The 23151-nt window shown below is 43.4% G+C and overlaps 2 protein-coding genes across 4 annotated transcripts in view; both read right to left on the reverse strand.

Annotated features, from left to right (window-relative positions):
• Positions 1–4948, reverse strand: part of OGT (O-linked N-acetylglucosamine (GlcNAc) transferase) — a 29321-nt gene extending 24373 nt beyond the window's left edge. For both annotated transcript variants that reach the window (XM_067471601.1, XM_067471600.1), the window contains exon 1: positions 4815–4948. In XM_067471601.1, coding sequence (XP_067327702.1) covers positions 4815–4851 — 37 coding nt within the window. In that variant the 5' untranslated portion in view covers positions 4852–4948. The remainder of the gene's footprint in view (positions 1–4814) is intronic.
• A 5266-nt stretch (positions 4949–10214) lies between these two features.
• TAF1 (TATA-box binding protein associated factor 1) overlaps positions 10215–23151 on the reverse strand; it is a 62473-nt gene continuing 49536 nt past the window's right edge. The window contains exons 37-40 of one of the 2 annotated variants that reach the window (XM_067471602.1): positions 20578–20676; positions 20199–20352; positions 14333–14510; positions 10215–10900 (exon numbers count right to left, since the gene is read on the reverse strand). In XM_067471602.1, coding sequence (XP_067327703.1) covers positions 10666–10900; positions 14333–14510; positions 20199–20352; positions 20578–20676 — 666 coding nt within the window. In that variant the 3' untranslated portion in view covers positions 10215–10665. The remainder of the gene's footprint in view (positions 10901–14332; positions 14511–20198; positions 20353–20577; positions 20677–23151) is intronic. The other variant, XM_067471604.1, reaches the window with a different exon arrangement.

Here is a 23151-nt window from a genome sequence, read left to right on the forward strand (position 1 = left end):
TATAAATGTGCTTGAGAAAAGACTTTCAGAATAAGGATGCAGAGGATTCTTTTTTCTCTAAATCATAAAATCCTAGAGATGGAAGAGACCTCAATGGAAATTCAGTCCAACTCTCTTCTGCCAGGTAGGAAGACACCAGCCAACCCCTCCCTGACAGATGGCCATCCAGCCTCCACTTAGTAACACTATGAAACAGGTTGTAAATGTCATTTTCTAAGTAGTTCTATCAGAGAAACATGGGAAAGTTTACTAAAATGAAAACTTTGATTTTGTGGAATTGACATCCTGCAGCACATTTTGCTATAGTTTTTCAATTAATCTCATTGAGTCTAAACCAATTCAACAGTCACAAAAAGGAAGATTCTGGAGTATAAAAACTACTTTTAAAGCAAGTACTGCATAATTAAAAGGAATACTTTCAATCCAGTACAGATTTTTTTCAAATTTTAGGACATGATGTTTGTTTGTTTTTTTGTCGTGTCAGGAGCGACCTGAGAAACTGCAAGTCGCTCCTGGTGTGAGAGAATGGCCGTCTGCAAGGATGTTGCCCAGGGGATGCCTGGATGATTTGATGTTTTTATCATCCTTGTGGGAGGCTTCTCTCATGTCCCCGCATGAGGAGCTGGAGCTGATAGAGGGAGCTCATCCGCCTCTCCCCGGCTTCGAACCTGCGACCTGTCGGTCTTCAGTTCTGCTGGCACAGGGGTTTAACCCACTGTGCCATCGGGGGCTCCAGTACATGATGTAATAATAATAGAACGACAGAATCCTAGACTTGGAAGAAACACCAAAGGCCATCCAGCCCAACTCCCTTCTGCTGTGCAGGAAGACACCATCCAAGCCCTCCCAACAGATGGCACCCAGCCTCTGCTTCAAACCCTCCAGAGAAAGATCAGTGCTGGATCTGACACAATTGCTAAATACCCTCACCTTTTAGATGTGAAAACTACCTCAGTTGATGGAAACAAGGCCAAGCTAGCAATGTGGGGAAGTTGCAAGAAGAAAACCCATAACACCTCCCTTCATTGTTGAGTCAGGCCAGGAATTGGACTGGGAACACAAAGGTTTTTTGTGCCCAGATCCAGCAAGTGACTGAGTTTTTTCAGACACATGCAATTACACTATGTAACATAATTTGGTTTTTTGTCCTGTTCCTGGTTTGAAAAGTGCTATTTCCTGTTTAATTGTGCAATACTTACTTTGAAAGTTGTTGTTCTATTCCACAAACTTCGTTTTTGTGGCTGACAAACTATGTTGCAATTGATTTGACTCTTTTATCATGTATTCCTTGAAAAACTAGAGCAAACTGTACTGCAGTTCGTCTCTCACAGCAACAAAGTTTTTGCACTTTGATCCACTTTTTCCATGCTTTTATGATAGAACCAATTACAAAATGACATTTATAACCCAGGGACAAAAAGTGTTACATAGGGTTACTGTTTACACATTTGTATTATTTTCCGTGTTAGCCGCTTTGTATCTCCTTTGAGAGAGAGAAAAGCAAGGTATAAATGCATGCACATAATATTTTACAAATTGCTTGGTTTAATTCGATTTTAGTGTTTCATAGTCTTGAATAATACTGTAAATGGTACAGCTTGTAGCACAGTTCTGTTCACCACTTTGAGTCTCTCGCAAGATTGAAAGAGACATATAAATAAAATGGTATTATTAATGTAAAGATAAAGGTTTCCCCTTGACATTAAGTCTAGTTATGTCCGATGCTGGGGGGTGGTGCTCATTTCAATTTCTAAGCCGAAGACCCAAACAAGAGCTGGCATTGTCCATAGGTGCCTCAAAGGTCATGTGGCTGGCATGACTGGATGGAGCGTTATTATTATATTACTATTATTAGTAGTAGAAAAGATTACAGATTAATAAGTGGAACTTCTTCCATTTCCAAAAGCCATATTTGGTAACCAGATCCTGCTAGCAGGCGTCACCTATGAATTATTAATAATATTATTATATTAAGTAATATTATGTCCTGCTTGTATTTCTCAAGAAGGTGAGATATAATAATGTATAATAAAAGGTACACCAGAAATAGCATTATTATCATTGTATGATAGTATTTTATCTTCACAAGAAGTGAATGAATTTATTTCCAACCTATTAACAGCAGTGAGACTGATAACTGCAAAAAAATGAGAAGATAAAAGCAAAATTCAACTGGAAGAATGGTATAGAGAAGTCTGGAACACAGTGAATAATTACTGTACTATTTTTGGATGATGGTTTGGTGTCAATTTAATATGTTTGTTTTAGTTAAAACCTTTCTATGGAACCAGGCCTTTTCTGAAATTCAACAACAGGCAATGGCCAGATAGATACAAGTACAGAAGAATCTCACTTATCCAACATAAACGGGCCGGCAGAATGTTGTATAAGTGAAAATGTTGGATAATAAGGAGGGCTTAAAGAAAAGCCTATTAAATGTAAAATTACATTATGATTATGTTACAATTTTACAAAGTATGCACCAATACATCATGTTTGACAACAAATCAACTGAAAAAGCAGTTCAATACACAGTAAAATTATGTAGTAATTACGGTATTTACAAATTTAGAATCAAACCAAACAAGGATTATTTATATCTCCAACAATGGACTGTGTTAGATAATAGAACGTTGGATAAACAAGACTCTACTGTAATTGTATATTTTTTGGAATGCTATTTTGGACCGGCAATATTTTAACATGGCCTAAAGGAAATGGAATTTTTGGGACCCTAGGATAAGTCTTTTTAATATTATCCTTAATGGCCTGAGAGTCAGGGAACTTTTAATGGTACGGTGGCATGTTATAATTTATTAATTTGTCAAATTTTGGCTTATGTAGTGTGTATCTTTGTTTTTGTTGACTCAAACAATGATGGATCTGGACCAAACTTGGCACGAATACTCCATATGTCCAAATATAAACACAGATAGCGTTTGGGGAAAATAGACCTTAACATTTGGGAGTTGTAGTTACTGGGATTTATAGTTCACCTACAATCAAGGAGCATTCTGAACCCCAACGACGACAGAATTGGGGCAAACTTCCCACACAAACCCTCATGACCAACAGAAAATACTGTGTATTATGGTGGTTTTTTGTGACCCTTCTGACACCCCCCTGGTGACCTCCCCCCCCCCCCGTCTTGACTTCCCACGTTGAGAAATGCTGCCTTAAGGCCACCCAGTCCAACTCCCTTCACCAGGGCAAGAAAACATAATCAAAGCCCTCCTAACAAAGGGCCATCTGGCCATTCACACACACAAATATATGTATACTAGCTGTCCCCTGCCACGCGTTGCTGTGGCCGAGTCTGGTGATCTGGAAAATAAAGTAATGAGAAAATGCTAGTTTTTAATATATGTAATTCCTTTATGCTTGTAGGTAAAGCAGTATTTCTTGCTGTTTCTTTGTCACTGTTGATGTGGAGATTGTTTGGTTTGCCTACTCGGAAACATATAATTGTCCTTCTTTAGGGGTCCCTTTCAAATCTAGGATATTATATCTGTGTGTGTGTGAATCATATACATCTATCTATATCTATGGCTGAATGGCTCTTTGTCAGGAGGGCTTTGATTATGTTTTCTTGCCCTGGTGAAGGGAGTTGGACTGGATGCCCTTAAGTATTTTCTGTTGGTCATGGGGCTTCTGTGTGGGAAGTTTGCCCCAATTCTCTCATTTGAGGGGATCAAAATGCTTTTTGATTGTAGGTGAACTATAAATCCCAGTAACTACAACTCCCAAATGTCAAGGTCTATTTCCCTCAAACTCAATCTGTGTTCATATTTGGGCATATGGAATATTTGTGCCAGGTTTGGTCCAGATCCATCATTGTTTGAGTCCACAGTGCTCTCTGGATGTAGGTGAACTACAACTCCCAAACCCATGGCCAATGCCCACCAAACCCTTCTAGTGTTTTCTGTTGGTCATGGGAGTCCTGTGTGCCAAGTTTGGTTCAATTCCATCATTGGTGGAGTTCAGAATGCTCTTTGATTGTAGGTGAACTATAAATCCCAGCAACTACAACTCCCAAATGACAAAATCATAATTTTTGAGTGATGGTCACTCCTTGTGTAGTGAGACGTTTTGTTGCCAAATTTGGTGTGATTTTGTTCATTGGTTCTTTTGTTTTTAAGGTACTCATTATGCACAGAGCATATATAGATAGATAGATGACAGATGCAGTATCAAAGGTTTGAAAGGGACCCCTAAAGAAGGACAATGATATGTTGCCTGTTCCAGGGTAGGCAAACCAGACAATCTCCACATCAACACTGACAAAGAAACAGAAAGAAATACTGTTTACTCACAAGCATGAAGACATTACATAGGTTAGAAAGTAACACTTTCTCATTATTTTCCAGATCACTATACTGGGCCACAGCAACGTGTGGCAGGGGACAGCTAGTATAATAATGTATTTATTGAAAAAAGCAAATACATCCTGGCAGCCTAAAGGACCTCCGACTTTAAATCCTCTTAAAGGAGTTCTATCCTTGTACTCAGCACAAGGCTGTGTTTTTTTAAACAGGGATTTTAAAGGGATTTATTCCAAAGGTCAGAGGCCAGAAAGCACGTGCTCGGCCTCCTTAGAAAACAACAGATCCCTTCTAAGAGAAACCTCAGCGATCAATTATTAATAGAGTGGAATATAAGGAGCAACCACACACACACAGACCCAGACACAATTGTTTCCGACCTCTCCCCCCTTTAGGCCCAATCCTCGGCGTGGCCTAGAAAACAGGCCCGAGACTGAGGAGGCCTCGTCCCAAGCGGGAGAAAATGAACAGGCAGGCCTTGACGAGGAATACCTGTGCTGTCGGCCACGTTCCCCACAGAGGCCGCCATGGCTTCCGCTGCTCCTCCTGCTTCGAGGCCGAAAGATTGTCTGACTGACTCACTCCGCGCCTCGCTTGCCCAAGCGGCGTCTCCTAAAATGGCGGCTGAGAGGCGGAGGGATGCAAGGCCTGGGCGGATCTTCTTCCAAGGAAAAGTAGTCCCTATTCCTAGTGCGGATGGGTGTGTTGTTTCCCTTTGTTTCCCTTCCTGACGTTACTCTGAGCCTTTCCTGCTCTGCTCTCTCTCGTATTCTCTCAACATTTCCAACAAGAAAAGGGACACGGAAAAAATATTGTCAAATCACCTCTCGGATCCACAGTATTCCTCCGCCAAACACTGCGACACATTGGCGCAGCGCGCATGCGTATTAGAGCTGCCTCTTCTCGTAAACGGAGGGGGTTCGAAGCGAGGAGTGACGGGAGAGAAAAGGGCGGGAGTTCGACTGCGGCAAGAGACCCGCAGCCCCGCCCCTTCTCCTCTCGCCACGGTGCAGTTTTCCCATAACCGGAAGTGACGGCATCTCAGGCGCCAGGGCACAAAATGGCGGATTCTACCTCAGTGATAACATTCCCAATGGGGGAAAATGTGGAAAACAACACACAAAAATAGCTATCTCGCACACAAAAATAAATAAGATAAAATAAATAAAGGACAACACTTAGAAAACAGGAAATCCTGACAGGAAACAACTAGGGCCAGCTAACACCTCCTAACAAAGGATTCCCCAGGGAGGAAGCTGCCAGGCCATTCAATGCTAATCAACATGGCTGTGCTGTCGCACGCTGGGCCTGTGCAAAAGGTCTGGAGAACAAGCCCTATGAGGAGCGGCTTAAGGAGCTGGGCATGTTTAGCCTGAAGAAGAGAAGGCTGAGAGGAGATATGATAGCCATGTATAAATATGTGAGAGGAAGCCACAGGGAGGAGGGAGCAAGCTTGTTTTCTGCTTCCCTGGAGCCTAGGACGCGGAACAATGGCTTCAAACTACAAGAGAGGAGATTCCATCTGAACACGAGGAAGAACTTCCTGACTGTGAGAGCCGTTCAGCAGTGGAACTCTCTGCCCCGGAGTGTGGTGGAGGCTCCTTCTTTGGAAGCTTTTTTTTTTTTTTGAAGTAAATTTTTATTAAAGTTTTCAGATAATATGGGGTTACAGGGAAAGAGTGGGAACAATATTCAAACAGAAAAAGAGTGAAAGAAATAAGGTAGACTTCTTTGGAAGCTTTTAAACAGAGGCTGGATGGCCATCTGTCAGGGGTGATTTGAATGCAATATTCCTGCTTCTTGGCAGAATGGGGTTGGACTGGATGGCCCATGAGGTCTCTTCCAACTCTTTGATTCTATGATTCTATAAGACTGTAGACAGGACACAAACTCTCTGTGCCCAACGGGATGCCGGGGCTGCCTCAGATTAAAGGCCCTTGGATTTCCTTAAAACAGAGTCTTTAGATTGCTTAAATGTTCAACAAAGTTCTTTATTATTAAAAACAAACAGGTACTTTAAGGCTTTCTTAATAGTCTATTGGATCTCTCTCAATCTTGTCCACAGGGAACAGGCACTATCTTCATAAACTGTAACTAATGGGGAAATCCTTAACTTCTAATCTGGACAGTCTGTCTTTGCCTCTGTTGGCGTGGAGCCCCTGCACCCGGTACCAACTGCTTCTGGCTTCCGCGAGCGACCCTTACCAAGCAGAGCTTTGTAGACTTCCAGGGGAAGGAGTTCAGGTTTCAGTGATGGCTGGCTGAAGTCCTTCAGCAAAGGAGCTGTAAGGCTGTATAACCCCAGTCAGGCGGTACACTGTATATCTCCCGGCCAAACCGTAGAAGACAAAGCTTTCTACAGGAGCTCTTGGTATTATGTCCTGCATGAAAGACTTCTCTGTGTGGACTGGACTCAAATTGGCTCCTATTCCCTCCAAAACCCAAAAAGGGGGGCGGGACTAGGGAACCTAACTATAATTGACAGGCAGCTTGCCCTATGATTGCAGCCAAAAGAAGCCTCTTATCTGCAGAGTCCCTGAAACTTAGGACTATAACAAACATTAAATGCAAACCAAACAAAATTGGAACTCCTGCCACAGTTGTACCTGCACAATAGCCAATTTAAACATTCACACTTGCCTCCAACAGACAATAATAATAATAATAATAATAATAATAATAATAATAATAATACTTTATTTATATACCACTCCATCTCCCCAAGGGGACTCAGAGCGGTTCCCAAGTAATATCACAAAACATCAGAGTAAAAACACTATAAGATTAACAAACAAAATATAAGCATAAAAATCGTCGCCATAACACACATATATAAAAAGTAATCCTGCCTGTTCAAGGCAATTAAAAATTTAAAAGGCCAGGCCAAGATTAGTGCAAGCCCCAAAATGCTAGGGCCCCCGAAAATTAAGTGCAATGCTATGGCAGGCAAAAATAATATGAGGTACGGGTCTGTGGCTGTTCATTCCAGGGCCAAATAGAGGAAAGAATCTGGGTAACTGGTAGGAAGAATAAGGCCGTATTAGACAATGTGTGGGGCTGAGTTAGAACTGGTCATTTTCAAAGGCTAGTTCTTTCTCCCACCCTGGACATTATTCCACATGTATATAAACTCCACTTGCCTCATTTCCAACAGACCTCACAACCTCTGAGGATGCCTGGCACAGATGTGGGTGAAATGTCAGGAGAGAATGCTTCTGGAGCGTAGCCATAAAGCCCGGAAAACTCTCAGAATCCCAATAAACTCTCCATTAGGGTTGCCTTTGGGCTCAATGCATTGAGGCAAGTGGGATGTCATCCAAGTCAGGCTAAATCTATCAAGTCTTCCTTCCCTCAAGACTCCTTTCCCCTGCTTTCCTTGTTGTTGTTGTTCATTCGTTCAGTCATTTCTGACTCTTCGTGACTTCATGGACCCGTCAGAGCTCCCTGTCGGTCGTCACCACCCCCAGCTCCTTCAAGGTCAATCCAGTCACTTCAAGGATGCCATCCATCCATCTTTCCCTTGGTCGGCCCCTCTTCCTTTTTCCTTCCATTTTCCCCAGCATCATCTTCTCTAAGCTTTCCTTTCTTCTCATGATGTGGCCAAAGTACTTCATCTTGGCCTCTACTATCCTTCCCTCCAATGAGCAGTTGGGCTTCATTTCCTGGAGTATGGACTGGTTGGATCTTCTTATGGTCCAAGTCACTCTCAGAACTTTCCTCCAACACCACAGTTCAAAAGCATCCCTCTTCCTTCGCTCAGCCTTCCCTAAGGTCCAGCTCTCACATCCGTAGGTGACTATGGGGAATACCATTGCTTTAACTATGCGGATCTTTGTTGCCAGTGTGATGTCTCTACTCCTCACCATTTTATCAAGACTGGTCATTGCTTTCCATACTTTGATATTAAACAAGGCTTTTTGAATTACATTTTCATTGCATTTCACATGCTTCAAAAGCCTATCCAGTAGATCCCAACATATTTATGAAAATCCTCTGTGGGCACAGTCTTGCACAGGAATGCCCCCAAAGTAGCCCCTTTCAGGTGGGGCCATGTGCCAAACAGGGATGGGGTGTTAGATCCCAACCTTATTTCCCATCTTCACCGCTATGATTCTGCACTGAAGGGGACAAGAGACAAGGGCCTGATTTAATTTGATTAATGAATAGCAATACTATGAAGAATGTTGTTGTTTATTCGTTCAGTCGTTCTTCGAGACCTCCTGGACCAGCCCAGGCCAGAGCTCCCTATCGGCAGTGGCCACCCTCAGCTCCTTCAAGGTCAAGCCAGTCACTTCAAGAATACCACAACTTAGACCCTGGGTGTCACAAACAGATGAAATCTGGAGAGATTCAAGAGGAAAGCAGCACACTCCCAGACTCCCAGGGCTTCCTCAATGTCTTCCAAAGGTCCTCCATGCCTCAACCATTGTTTGTTTGGGGCTTTGTCCTCCCCCCCCCCCCCCCGGTTGTTGTTGCTTATTCGTTCAGTCGCTTCTGACTCTTCATGACCTCCTGGACCAGCCCACGCCAGAGCTCTCTGTCAGCCGTCACCACCCCCAGCTCCTTCAGAGTCAAGCCAGTCACTTCAAGGATCCCATCCATCCCTCTTGCCCTTGGTCGGCCCCTCTTCCTTTTTCCTTCCATTTCCCCAAGCATCATTGTCTCCCCTAAGCTTTCCTGTCTTCTCATTATGTGGCCAAAGTACTTCATATTTGCCTCTAAGATCCTTCCATACAGAGAGCAGTCAGGCTTTATTTCCTGGAGGATGGACTGATTGGATCTTCTGGCGGCCCAAGGCACTCTCAGAACTTTCCTCCAGCACCACAGTTCAAAAACATCTATCTTCCTTCGCTCAGCCTTCCTTATGGTCCAGTTCTCACATCCATAAGTTGCTATGGGGATAACCATTGTGTTAACTATGCCTATCTTCATTGCCAGTGTGATGTCTCTACTCTTCACTCTTTTATTGAGATTGGTCATTGCTCTCCTCCCAAGAAGGAAATCTTCTGATTTCCTGGCTGCAGTCTGCATTTTATTTTATTTTATTTGCCATATTCTCAGCCCAAAGACGACGCAGGGCAGTTCACAGTTGGCAAAAAATAAAACAATCAACAAATAAAACAATCATAAAATACTGTTAAAACATTTAGCATAAAATATAAAAATATAAAAAAGACCATACAAAGCTGTAAAAACATTGTTGTGGGCATCTCCTTGTTAAAATCATTATTCAATTGCATCGTCAGGTCGTTCCATGATTTTGTGTAATTATTCTGAGTTAGCAAAGGCCTGCTAAAAAACCCCTGGTTTTAACCTTTCTTCGAAAAGTCAGGAGGGAGGGGACCAATCTTATATCCCTGGGAAGGGCATTCCACAGTCAAGGGGCCACCACTAAGAAGGCCCTGTCTCTCGTCCCCGCCAACGCATCTGCAGTAATCTTCATGGCTAGAAATACAAATTCTGTCACTGCATCCACGTTTTCTCCCTCTATTTGGCAGTTATCAATCAGTCTGGTTGCCATCATCTTGGAGTTTTTTTTGGGGTTTTTGGCGTTTAACTGCAATGTCCTCATTGTGAAAGAAACACAGTACAGATCCAGAATAAATCTCTATAGTCACTTATGGACCCAGCGCCAAGACTCTGCTCTTGGAAGACAATCAGACTCACAGGCCACAAGGGATTCCCTATAGCATAACAGTAGTAATATAAATCAGTATTGCAAATAACCACTAGGTCCCCTATACAAGAGTATCAATATAACCAGTAGATTCCCCATAAACCAGTATTGACAAGAAGATTCCCAGTTATGTTTCCCCCATTATCTGTCTATTTTCCTTCTGTATGGTGTCTCCAAAGGGCTGCAGAGCTCCAGCCTCCATGAAACAGAACAGATTATACAGGAAAAGGTTTATTCACGGTTTGGCAAGTCTTTTGACACATCGGGTCCTGAGCTGTAAATACAGCATCTGTGCTGAAATGTTGTTTGGGAGCGAAAGGATCTTGTGACCAAACAAGTATGACTCACATCAGCCCCTTAATACTCACACAGACTTACATCGACACATACACACACAAACGCGAATTTTCACAGAGACAAACTGACTCACATATCATTTGAAAATATACAATTTTACAGGTAAAAAATGGGACCGGGAGTAAGTCTGTTTTGTACAGGGGAGAAAAATAATAGAAAAGGTACAAATATGAGCAAGGACAAAACAGAAAACAAAACTAGGGGTGGAGCTCTGATTAGCAGCAGAAGATATCCAAATTTCAGTGGAGAAGAAACAGCAAAATGGTGTCGATCAGGCCTCAGAAAGGTGTTGTTCATGGTGAGATGGCTTTACTCATCTGAGTCCAGATCACTGTCTCCGCCAATGGATTGGAAGTCCTCACTGTCTTCCTCATCCTCTGAGAGAGGGACCTGACGCAAAACGCTGGGCCCACACCGCTGCTCTTCCTCCTCCTCCTCTTCTTCCTCATCCTCTTCCTCTTCCGAAATCTCATAGCCACCAATGCTGCTGAAACTAGTGTCCCGGGTATTCGACTTTGGGTCAGGCTCCTCATAGCTACCATAGCTAGGAAAGAAGGAGATCTCCGTTATTGTTTATTGCATTTTGGAGATGAAACAGAAAATCATAGAATAATAAGATTGGAAGAGATCTCAAGGGCCATCCAGTCCAACCCACTTCTGCCATGCAAGAAAAGCACAATGAAAGCATTCCTGACAGATGGCCACATAACCTCTGCTTAAAAACCTCCAAAGACTACTGTAATTCACTCTATGTGGGGCTACCCTTGAAAACGGCCCGGAAATTCCAACTGGTTCAACGAGCGGCGGCCAGGTTGCTAACTGGAGCTCCTTACAGGGAGTGGTCAACCCTCCTGTTTAAGGAGCTCCATTGGCTGCCGTTCATTTACCGGACCTAATTCAAGATGCAGGTGCTTCCCTACAAAGCCCTAAACGGTTTGGGACCCACCACCTGCGTGACAGCATCTCTGTGTACGAACCCACACAATCTCTTCGATCATCTGGAGAGGCCTTGCTCACGCTCCCACCACCATCGAAAGTGCGATTGGTGGGGACAAGGGAGAGGGCCTTCTCGGTGGTGGCCCCTCAATTCTGGAACTCACTCCCCAAGGACATTAGGCAAGCCCCAACTCTGGCAGTCTTCAGGAGGAGCCTGAAAACGTGGCTGTTTCAGTGTGCCTTCCCAGATTAAGAAAACTCCCAGCAATATGTCCTCAAACGCACTTTAAAAATGATTTTGGATTGTCTGCACATTTCTTCCCTCTTCAAAACCTTTATTCCAATTACATGCTACCTGTTCATGCCCAGCATTATTTTTTAAATTTTTAATGCCCAGCCATTGGTTTTTAAATGTGTCGTGTTATTGTTGTTGTTTTTGCTTATTTTGATATGAGTTTTGTATTGTTTTTGTATTATTGCTGTTATTGTTATTGTTGTGTTGTGGGCTCGGCCTCATGTAAGCCGCACCGAGTCCCTCGGGAGATGGTAGCGGGGTACAAATAAAATACATAAAATATAAATAATACATAAAATATTATTATTATTATTATTATTATTATTATTATTATTATTAAAGAAGGAGCCTAAGAAGTTATTCCCAAAGTTGAGATGAAGTCTCCATTCCTGTAACTTGAACCCATGGCTCCACTGAGTCCTAGTCTCCAGGGCAACAGAAAAAAGTCTGCTCCATTTTCCTTAAGACATCCTTTCATCAATTGTGTGTATGTGTGATTCAAACCTACGACCTTGTGATCAGCAAGTTCAGCAGCTCAGCGCTTTAACCACCTGTGCCACCGGGGGCTCCCAAGCTAGGACTAGCTCCCAGGAATTTCTAAATGGCTCTTCAGACTTTTGAAGTTTTAGTTTGGTGATATGACAGGCCGTGGCAACTGGAAAAACAGCAACAGACCTTCACCCCATCAGAAATGTCAAGACTGAACCAGTTTCCCTTTCAAATCCAGAACAACACCGGGATTGTGGCGCAGCCTGCTGAGTGTCAGCTGCATTAAGATCACTCTGACCAAAAGGTCATGAGTTCGAAGCCAGCCCGGGTTGTAGTAGGTTTCCAACCAATTGTGTAGCTTGTTGTCGACCTTTGCAACCCGAAAGATAGTTGCATCTGTCAAGTAGGAAAATTAGGTACCACCTTAAAGTGTGGGGAGGCTAAATTAACTAATTTATGAGGCCATAAAGAAGACTCCAGCAGAGCATTCCAACATGGAAGCATGTGGGGAATGCGGAAGTACTATATCAGCATCACAGATGGACGATGAAAGCGACAGCTCCCCTGGCGGCCAGAAAAAGTTAAATAGCCTCTGTGTATGTCTGTATATGTTTGTATGTCAAAAATTGGCATTGAATGTTTGCCATATATGTGTACACTGTAATCCGCCCTGAGTCCCCTGCGGGGTGAGAAGGGCGGAATATAAAAGCTATAAATAAATAAATAAATAAATAAATAAACCGTTCTGATCTTGAAAGAAACAGCTTCTATTTGGCATAAAGGTGGGAAGCCTTTCAATTCCAGAGCCAAACCAAGTCTATGTTCCAATTTCTAGGTGCAAGGATGCACAGAGGTGGGATCAAAAATGGCAGCGGATGTTACATTAAAGATCTTACTGTTAATACGGAATACGATTTCAATCATGTGATTTTAATTGATGTTTTAATGCTATGTTTTAATGGGTTTGGTTTCAACGAATTGTTTATTTACTGATGTATTAATACGTAAATGGTATTGAATTGTTGCCTTTGTAAGGCTGCCCTTAGTCCCCTTCGGGGGTTGAGAAAGGCTGGATCTAAATGTGGCAAATAAATAATAATAATTAGTAATCAAGGATTACGGAGGCATCCTAACACTGAAGAATGCGAGGGAATTTAATGCAAGGGAATTATTTAAATACCCGTTAGGTTGCTCTTTACTTTTGATTTTAAACCCTCCTAATAGATATATCCTCTGTTCATGTCCAGCATTTATTTTTTAAAGTTTTAACTATTACATCTGGCCTAGCCATAGTTTTTTAAGGTGCTTGTTTACAAAGCTATTGTCCTCCCAACCCTGCTATATGCCTGTGAGACGTGGACTGTCTACAGACGTCACATGCAACTCCTGGAACGATTCCATCAGCGCTGCCTCCAGAAAATCTTGCAAATCTCTTGGGAAGACAGGCGGACAAATGTCAGCGTGCTGGAAGAAGCAAAGACCACCAGCATTGAAGCGATGGTCCTCCAACATCAACTCCGCTGGACCGGCCACGTTGTCTGGATGCCCGACCACTGTCTCCCAAAGCAGTTGCTCTACTCCGAACTCAAGAACGGAAAACAGAATGTTGGTGGACAGGAAAAGAGATTTAAAGATGGGCTCAAAGCCAACCTTAAAAACTCTGGCATAGACACTGAGAACTGGGAAGCCCTGGCCCTTGACCGCTCCTGCTGGAGGTCAGCTGTGACCAGCAGTGCTGCAGAAATGCAAAAATGCAGAATTTGAGGAGGCACAAATGGAGGGTGAAAGGGAGAAGCGTGTTCAAGAGGAAGGCACATCAAGCCAACCCCGACCGAGACCGCCTTCCACCTGGAAACCAATGCCCTCACTGCGGAAGAAGATGCAGAGCAAGAATAGGGCTCCACAGCCACATACGGACCCACAAGAATATTGGAATACAATCATCCTCGGAAAATGAGGGATCGCCTAAGTAGGTTTTTAAATTCTTGTGTGTTATTGTCTACTTGTGAGTTATATTAATTGTATTGTTTATTGCTTGTTTTTATTATTGCTTGTTGTTTTTGATGTGTTGTTGGGCTTGGCCTCATGTAAGCCGCTCCAAGTCCCTTGGGGAGATGGTGGCGGGGTATAAATAAAGATTATTATTATTATTATTATTATTATTATTATTATTATTATTACTATGAAGCCAGAACAAGATCTGGGAAACCACTGGGCCTAAGGCTTCCGCCTGAATGGCTTCCACTGCCTGCTCACCTGGCGTTACTGTCCTCCATGGCATGCGACGTCTCCCCACCAGCCCCTTCATACGACATCATGCTCTCTTCGTTGTCCAGGCCCATCCGAGTGTTTTCTTGGAGGACGTGGGGCTGCTTGGGCCTTATTTCGCTGGACTCCACTTCAGAATCGCTCCCGCTTTCGCTCAGCTGATTGGCTGAAAGAGGTGACCAGAAGGGTTAGATATGGCACAACATCTTCTTTCCTTCATCAATGAAGACATTCCCAAGGCATTCGCCTCCACAACAGCATTTCAGCTCTTTATCATTCTGAAAATCATCAAGGGTGGCAAAAATACCAAGAAAGGAAAGAGCATGATTTTTTTTTTGTGTGTCAGGAGCGACTTGAGAAACTGCAAGTTGCTTCTGGTGTGAGAGAATTGACCATCTGTAAGGATGATGCCCAGGGGACACCCAGATGTTTTACCATCCTGTGGGAGGCTTCCCTGATGTCCCCACATGAGAAGCTGGAGCTGACAAATGGGAGCTCAACCCGTTCCTTGGATTCAAACCCCAGACCTTTCGGTCAGCAGTCCTGTCAGCACCCATTGTGTCACCGGGGGCTCCAGAGCAAGAGATAACACCATTTTAAAATTAGGTTTTGAGTTTCTCTATTCTGAAAATTGTTATATGCCTGCTGTTAAGGGAAAATGGAAGGAAAAAGGAAGAGGGACCAACCAAGGGCAAGATGGATGGATGGCATCCTTGAAGTGACTGGATTGACCTTGAAGGAGCTGGGGGTGGTGACGGCCGACAGGGAACTCTGGCATGGGCTGGTCCATGACGTCACGAAGAGTTGGAAACAACTCAACAAATGAACAACAACAACATTCTGAAAATTGTTATATCCCTGCTGTTATGGGAAAGCACAAAAATACTCCAGCAAGAAATGGGTAAATTTGATGTGGTGAGAGCATTGAGATCCCTTCTCTCATCCTCTCATGAATCGTATCTCCATGTTACTAAAGTTTTCCTTTCTCAAAATGCAGCATCAATGCTCTTCTGCCTCATAATTAACAAAAGCCAGATCTTCATGACCAAATGAAGAAAGGTAGTAGCACAGCCATTTCCTGCTTCTTTTTAAACCAAGAACAAACTCTTGGCTGCTAGGATCTAAGTCATGCTCCAGTTGCAGCAATGGGGCACAACAGGAGCAAGACATCAAAACCAGGTGTCAGCCCTGCTCCTGGCTTTGGCAGGGAACAGGCTCAGACTTTTATGACATTTTATCTGTCAGAAATATTAAAAATTAACTAGGTATTCTTAATTACAAAAATGTGAATCAAGCACTGTAGGAGTGCCTGTAGCTTAGTAGCCCTCAGTCTGAGGTAAACCTCAGTGGGAGAAAGATCTCAGTGGGTTGTTGTAGGTTTTTTCGGCCTACATGGCCATGTTCTGAGGCATTTTCTCCTGACGTTTCACCCGCATCTATGGCAAGCATCCTCAGAGGTAGTGAGGTCTGTTGGAACTAGGAAAATGGGTTTATATATCTGTGGAATGACTAGCGTGAGACAAGGAACTCTTGTCCTCTTGTCTGCTGGAGCTAGGTGTGAATGTTTCTACTGACCACCTTGATTAGCATTTGATGGCCTGGCAGTGCCTGGAGCAATCTTTTGTTGAGAGGTGATTAATATCCCTGATTGTTTTACCTCTGCTGTTTTAATTTTAGAGTTTTTAAAGAAAAATCTCAGTTTGTGAGAAGGCCTCACAGTATGAGGTAGGGCTTAGTCTGTGAGAGAAGCCTCTGTGTGAGGTAGGCCTCACAGTGTGAGGTAGGCCTTAGTCTCTGAGAAGGCCAAATGTGAGAAGGCCTGGTATGAGAAGCTTCAGTGAAAGAAGCCTTGTGTATAAAGCTATGTGAAGCTGCTGTGTAATTTCGGTGTGAGAGTAGGCTCTGTGAGAGCAAAGCTGTTTATCTGCATGAAAAAGAAGCCCGGCGAGGAAGGAAAGAAGGAAGTATAAAGAACTTTCTTTGTGTTACGGAAACCTTACTCTTGTAAATAGTGCAACCATGTTATTTTGCTATAAAGAAAAGCCTCCTAAAGAAGAGATAACATTGGTCTCTGTGTTTTTGTTCTTTTTATCACTTTGGGCTACTGGTGCAGGGCCATGCTGCTACTAATAAGTTACTCTGCTGTACAAAGATGAGGAGGGTCTTTTGTTAATAAGCCCACTCACCCAAAAAGGGCTACATAATTTTTTTTTCGTGTCAGGAGCGACTTGAGAAACTGCAAGTCGCTTCTGGTGTGAGAGAATTGGCCGTCTGCAAAGACGTTGCCCAGGGGACGCCCAGATGATTTGGTGTTTTATCATCCTTGTGGGAGGCTTCTCTCATGTCCCTGCTTGGGGAGCTGGAGCTGACAGAGGGAGCTCATCCACCTCTCCCCGGATTTGAACCTGCGACCTGTCGGTCTTCAGTCCTGCCGGCACAGGGGTTTAACCCACTGAGCCACCGGGGGCTCCCGGCTATATAATAATAATACTTTATTTATACCCCGCTCCATCTCCCCCAGGGGGATTCGGTACGGCTTACATGAGGCCATGCCCAAAAATACAGTAACACAATATAACACAAAAGCATACCAAAACCAGAAATAAAATACATAAAATGCAAAACCAATACAATGAACGAACAGTAAAAGCCCAGTATCGTGCAGTATAGCCCAGTCTAGACCAGTAGAGACCATATTGTGGCTGCAGAAATATGGCAATGGCATTTCAAGCATTTCTGCCATCCAGACTGCAACATCCCTGCCCTCATTCATATATGAAACACATCCTGCTCTTCCTGCAGTTCAACCTCTGCTCTTATTTGTCCTCCAAAGTTCAACAGTGTTTCAAGTTATTGGCCTTGCTTACAGTCCCAACCCTTTGAGGGCCAGACATGGCCAGATTGAGTGGCTCCCACCCAGTTTTATAGAGTTTAGCTTACAGGAGGGAATGTTTGCCCTGCAGGGTCATTGCTTTTTGCACCTTTCAGCCAACACATAGGGACGCTTTAGAACTAATAAAAGAATGGCATAAGACTTGAGAAGGAATGACTCTAAAATGTCTTGGGAGTTAGACAAGTGTACAAGGGTCATCCAGGGCAACCCACTCCAACCAGGCAGGAAGACACAATCAAAGCACTCCCGAGAGATGGACACAGTACTGGTTGCACCAGTGAATGTAACTTTCTGTTGTGGAATCGAAGCCTCATAAACCCTCATACAGAGAAAAGGAACATGGCTCACTGAGGTGTTGTAGCTCCTTATGTCTGGCCTCTGGTCAAGCTCATGTCACCTGGACATAGTGCTCTTACTGAGAAATTGGTCAAGAGGTGAATCAAAGGAGGAGAGAGCAGACTTGTTTTCTGCTGCTCTGGAAACTAGGACTCGGAGCAATGGGTTCAAATTACAGGAAAGGAGCCATCAGGATTTCCTTGTTCATTTTGGTTGTCGCATCTTTAAGCAGTACCTAATTTCTGATCTTTTAGTGGTATCTAATTTCTCTAAAGCTGTTTTCGAACTGCTTAGTCAGTGGTTCCCAACCTGTGGGTCCCCAGATGTTTTGGCCTACAACTCCCAGAAATCCCAGCCAGTTAACCAGCTGTTAGGATTTCTGGGAGTTGAAGGCCAAAACATCTGGGGACCCACAGGTTGAGAATCACTGGCTCAGGTAAACAGTAAGGTGGGCTGACAGGAGCTTATGCCGACCCAAAGCTTCGAAGTGGTAACCTTTTGTTTGGTAGATCTTATCATTGCTGGTGATGTGTTTAACCAGATGTGTTAAAGCCTGGCCAAAATATGCACTCCTTGTCATTTGGCCAAAAAAGGTGCACATTGCAGTTGCTGCATGTTTACAATTTCTTCTTTAAAACACACAAGCATTAGAACATTAAAGCTTTCAGTAACAAAAAAGAAGCCAGATGTGTGCATCTATGCTGTAAAATGAATATACTTGAACTGCCTTGGTTCAATGCTATGGAACCCTGGAGCCTGTAGTTTAACAATGTGTCCAGTGTTATATTGTGTTATGCTTTTGTGTAATATTGTGTTTACTGTATTGATGGGCATGGCCTCATGTAAGCTGCCCCGAGTCCCCTCGGAGAGATGGAGCGAGATATAAATAAATAAATAAATTATTATTATTATTATTATTATTATTATTATTATTATTATTATTAGAGGAGGGCGACGAAAATTACCAAGGGTCTGGAGAAAATAATGAGAAGCAGCCACTGAAGCTGCAAGGCCTTTCAGTTATATTCATGCTGGCCAAACCACTCATAAAAGCCTCTTTGAAACAGAGGCTGGTTGGCCATCTGTTGGGCGTGCTTTGAATGTGATTTTCCTGCTTCTTCACAGAATGGGGTTGGCCTGGATGGCCCACCAGGTGTCTCCCAACTCCAGGACTCTCTGATTCTATGAGGAGCGGCTTAAAGAGCTGGGCATCTTTGGTTTGGTCTGAAGAAGAGGAGGCTGAGAGGAGACATGATAGCCATGTATAAATATGTTCTTTACTATGGATCTGGGAGTGTCTGCACACCCCATCCCTCTCTGAAAACTCTATCCTAGTTCATATTTCATCTGTTCATGCTCAGCATTACTTTTAAATTTTAATTATTACATTTGGCCCAGTCATAGGTTTTTAAACATCACTGTGTTACTGTTAATGTTATTGCTTATTTTTTGTTATGAGTTTTATTTTATTGTTTTGTATTATTTGTTGTTATTGCTTTTATTATTGATGTATTGTGGGTGCGGTCTCATGTAAGCCGCACCGAGTCCCTTGGGAGATGGTAGTGGGGTATAAATAAAGATTATTATTATTATTATTACTATTATTATTATTATTATTATTATATGTGAGAGGAAGTCATAGGGAGGAGGGAGCAAGCTTGTTTTCTGCTGCCCTGGAGACTAGGACTCGGAGCAATGGGTTCAAATTACAGGAAAGGCAGTCATCCCTCCTGTTCAAGGAGCTCCACTGGCTGCCATTCATTTACCGGACCCAATTCAAGGTGCAGGTTCTTACCTACAAAGCTCTGAATGGTTTGGGACGCACTACCTGCGTGACCGCATCTCTGTATACGAACCTACACGATCTCTTTGGTCATCTGGAAAGGCCCTGCTCTCGATCCGGCCAGCATCGCAGGCGCGATTGGTGGGGACGAGAGAGAGGGCCTTTTCGGTGGTGGCCCCTCGACTCTGGAACTCACTCCCTAAGGACATCAGGCAGACCCCAACCCTGGCAGTTTTCAGGAGGAGCTTGAAGGCGTGGTTGTTCCAGTGTGCTTTCCCGGATTAACGATCCCATAGCACTTTGTCCCTCTAAAGCACTTTACATTTTTTTGGTCTGCTCATATGTCTCTCCACAAACGCCACTATCACCTGTTCATCCATGTTCAGCACTATTTCCAATTTTAATTTTACATTTGGCCTTCCCATAGTTTTAATTGTATGTTGTCTCATTGATACTGTTATATGTTTATGTTTTATTTTAATTGCTTGTATTGTTCTGATTATTGCTTGTATTGTTGTGTTCGGGCTCAGCCTCATGTAAGCCGCACTGAGTCCCTTGGGGAAATGGTAGCGGGGTACAAATAAAGTGTTGTTATTATTATTATTATTATTATTATTATTATTATTATTCCACCTGAACATTAAGAAGAACTTCCTGACTGCAAGAAGAGCTGTTCAGCAGTGGAACTCTCAGCCTCAGGAGTGTGCTTGAAGTGACTTCATTGGAGGGTTTTAAACAGAGGCTGGATGGTCATCTGTTGGGGGTACTTTGTGCTTGTCCTGCATGGTTGGACTAGTTGGCCTTTGAATGTCCCTTCCAACTCTATGATTCTGAAATCTTACATGAAAAAGGGTTGTCGCCTTCCTCGTCGCTGCCATCATCGTCATCATCCTCTACATCAGACATGAGCAAATCTTCGTAAAGCACGCTGGCCTGAGGCTGCTGGGCCAGACCTTCCTCCTCGTCGGCCAGGTCTCCGTCTCCATCTTCAGCTTCCTGTCAGGGCAGAAGGAAGGGTTAACGGTAGGAGGAAGAAGGCATTCTGGCACATGGAGGACAACGTCTTTCTGTCCGCTGACACCATTCACCAGCAATGCCACCTCTTTCTACCGAAATGGTTGTGCCTGGCCTGCATTCCAGCCTCGCTCAGAAGAAAGGCCCTGTGCTGCCCCGAGAGCAGGAGCCGACCCACGAACTCCAGGCGGAGCCGACGATACTCACTGGGGCTGGAGTCTTAGGCTTCCCATCCTCATCCTCATCAAACCCTTCAATATCTACGTCAGAGTCTTCCTCGCCCAGCCTAGATCGGCCCGGCCGCATCTGAGTGAGGAACACAGAGACAACAACAATGCTGTTGAGGAAGGATCGGGCGCCAAGGAGGGAGCCCAGCGGCCCTTTCTGCCTGGCCCCACAAGGCTCCCGCATGGTCTTCCTCTCCAACTGAAAAGCCTTTACTACACTCCCCAAAATACTAAAGAAAGCCACAAGGTCCACAAGGCAAAGAAGTGTTAAGACACTGTGGACTCCCTAGAATAGCAAGGTTCATGTTCAGGTCTACTGCTTCAGAATCCAGAGCACAGCACAAGAACAGTGACCCATCTACTGGCAACTAGTAAACACAGACTGATAATAGGCTTCTGTCAGGGACTGGCTGCTTTGGTTCTCTGCCATAAAGAAGGGAGGTGTCTTTAGAACTGTCTTTATGTCAGACTCTGGAACAGTGTTTTTCAACCTTCCTGATGCCGTGACCCCTTAATACAGTTCCTCATGTTGTGGCGACCCCCAACCATAACATTATTTTCATTGCTACTCCATAACTGTGATTTTGCTACTGTTATGAATCAAGATATAAAGAATGTATTTTCATTCCCTGGACCAAATTTGGCACAAACACCCAAATGTGAATATTTATTTATTTATGACATTTATAGCCCGCCTTTCTCAACTATACGGCGACTCAAGGCGGGTTACAAATCGGCACGATTCGATGCCATGCATTCATAAAAGTGAGATTTAAAAGTCAATATAGACAGGAGGTTTGAACGAGAAAACTTTAGAACTGTCTTTATGTCAGACTCTGGAGAGGTGGTTCTCAACCTTCCTAATGCCGCGACTCCTTAATATAGTTCCTCATGTTGTGGTGACCCCCAACCATAACATTATTTTCATTGCTACTCCATAACTGTAATTTTGCTACTGTTATTAATCATGATACAAAGGATGTATTTTCATTCCCTGGACCAAATTTGGCACAAACACCCAAATTTGAGTATTTATTTATTTATGACATTTATAGCCCGCCTTTCTCAGGGCGGGTTACAGATTGGCACGATTCAATGCCATGCATTCATAAAAGTGAGATTAAAAACAGTCAATATAGACAGAAGGTTTGAGCGAGAAAACTTTAGAACTGTCTTTATGTCACACTCTGGAACAGTGTTTCTCAATCTTCCTAATGCCGTGACTCCTTAATACAGTTCCTCATGTTGTGGTGACCCCCAACCATAACATTATTTTCATGCTACTCCATAACTATAATTTTGCTACTGTTATTAATCATGATACAAAGGATGTATTTTCATTCCCTGGACCAAATTTGGCACAAACACCCAAATGTGAATATTTATTTATTTATGACATTTATAGCCCGCCTTTCTCAACTATACGGTGACTCAAGGCGGGTTACAGATTGGCACGATTCGATGCCATGCATTCATAAAAGTGCGATTAAAAACAGTCAACATAACAATATAAAAACATATATAAAAACCGTTAAAACGTGTAGTCATCTAGTTAAAATTGTTTTCTAGTAACATCATTTGGCAATTCCATGTTCATCATTCATAGTTTCATGTTATCTATTCCGCTGCATTCTCAAAAGCTTGCTCAAAGAACCAAGTTTTTACCGGGTTGTTGTAGATTTTTTCAGGCTATATGGCCATGTTCTAAAGGCATTTTCTCCTGACGTTTTGCCTGCATCTATGGCAAGCATCCTCAGAGGTAGTGAGGTCAAGTTTTTACCTTTTTTCAGAAAGTCAGGAGGGAGGCGGACAATCTAATACCCCTGGGGAAGGAGTTCAATAGATGGGGGCCACCACTAAGAAGGCCCTGACCCTCGTCCCCACCAATCATGCTTGCAATACAGTAGGGATTGAGAGCAGGGCCTCCCCAGATGATCTTGAGCTCCTAGATGGTTCATAAGGAGAGATACGTTCGGACAGGTAAGCTGGGCCAGAACCGTTAAGGATGGGGTTGGGGGAGGGGGCTGATTTTATCATTTGGGAGTTGTAGTTGCTGGGATTTATAGTTAACCTGCAATCAAAGAGCATTCTGAACTCCACCAATGTGGAATTGAACTAAACTTGGCACACAGAACTTCCATGACCAAATAGACCTCAACATTTGGGAGTGGTAGATGCTGGGATTTATAGTTCACCTACAATCACAGCAGGAGGAGGACTTTTGGTGAGAGAATTCACTGTCTGTTTCCAAAAAGAAAGAGATGGCAGGCTGAGAGATCTTTAGCCTTCTCTGCCAAAGGGGTTCCTGAGAGCATCAGAAATATGTGTTTTCTGGTGGTCCTTTGCAACCCCTTTGAAACCCCATTCTGACCCCCCCCCCCCCAGGTTCCTGACCCCAGGTTGAGAAATGCTGCTCTGGAGGATCTTGGTGTTAAAAGACAAACTCATAACAATAAAACTCTGGAGACAAGTGGTTTATTGCTTCTTTCCACAATCCTAAAAAGACAGTTCTAAAGTTTTCTCACTCAAACCTGCTATCTTATCAGCCCCCACA

The sequence above is a fragment of the Anolis sagrei genome, chromosome 10, assembly GCF_037176765.1.
Source record: "Anolis sagrei isolate rAnoSag1 chromosome 10, rAnoSag1.mat, whole genome shotgun sequence".
Lineage (NCBI taxonomy): Eukaryota > Metazoa > Chordata > Lepidosauria > Squamata > Dactyloidae > Anolis > Anolis sagrei.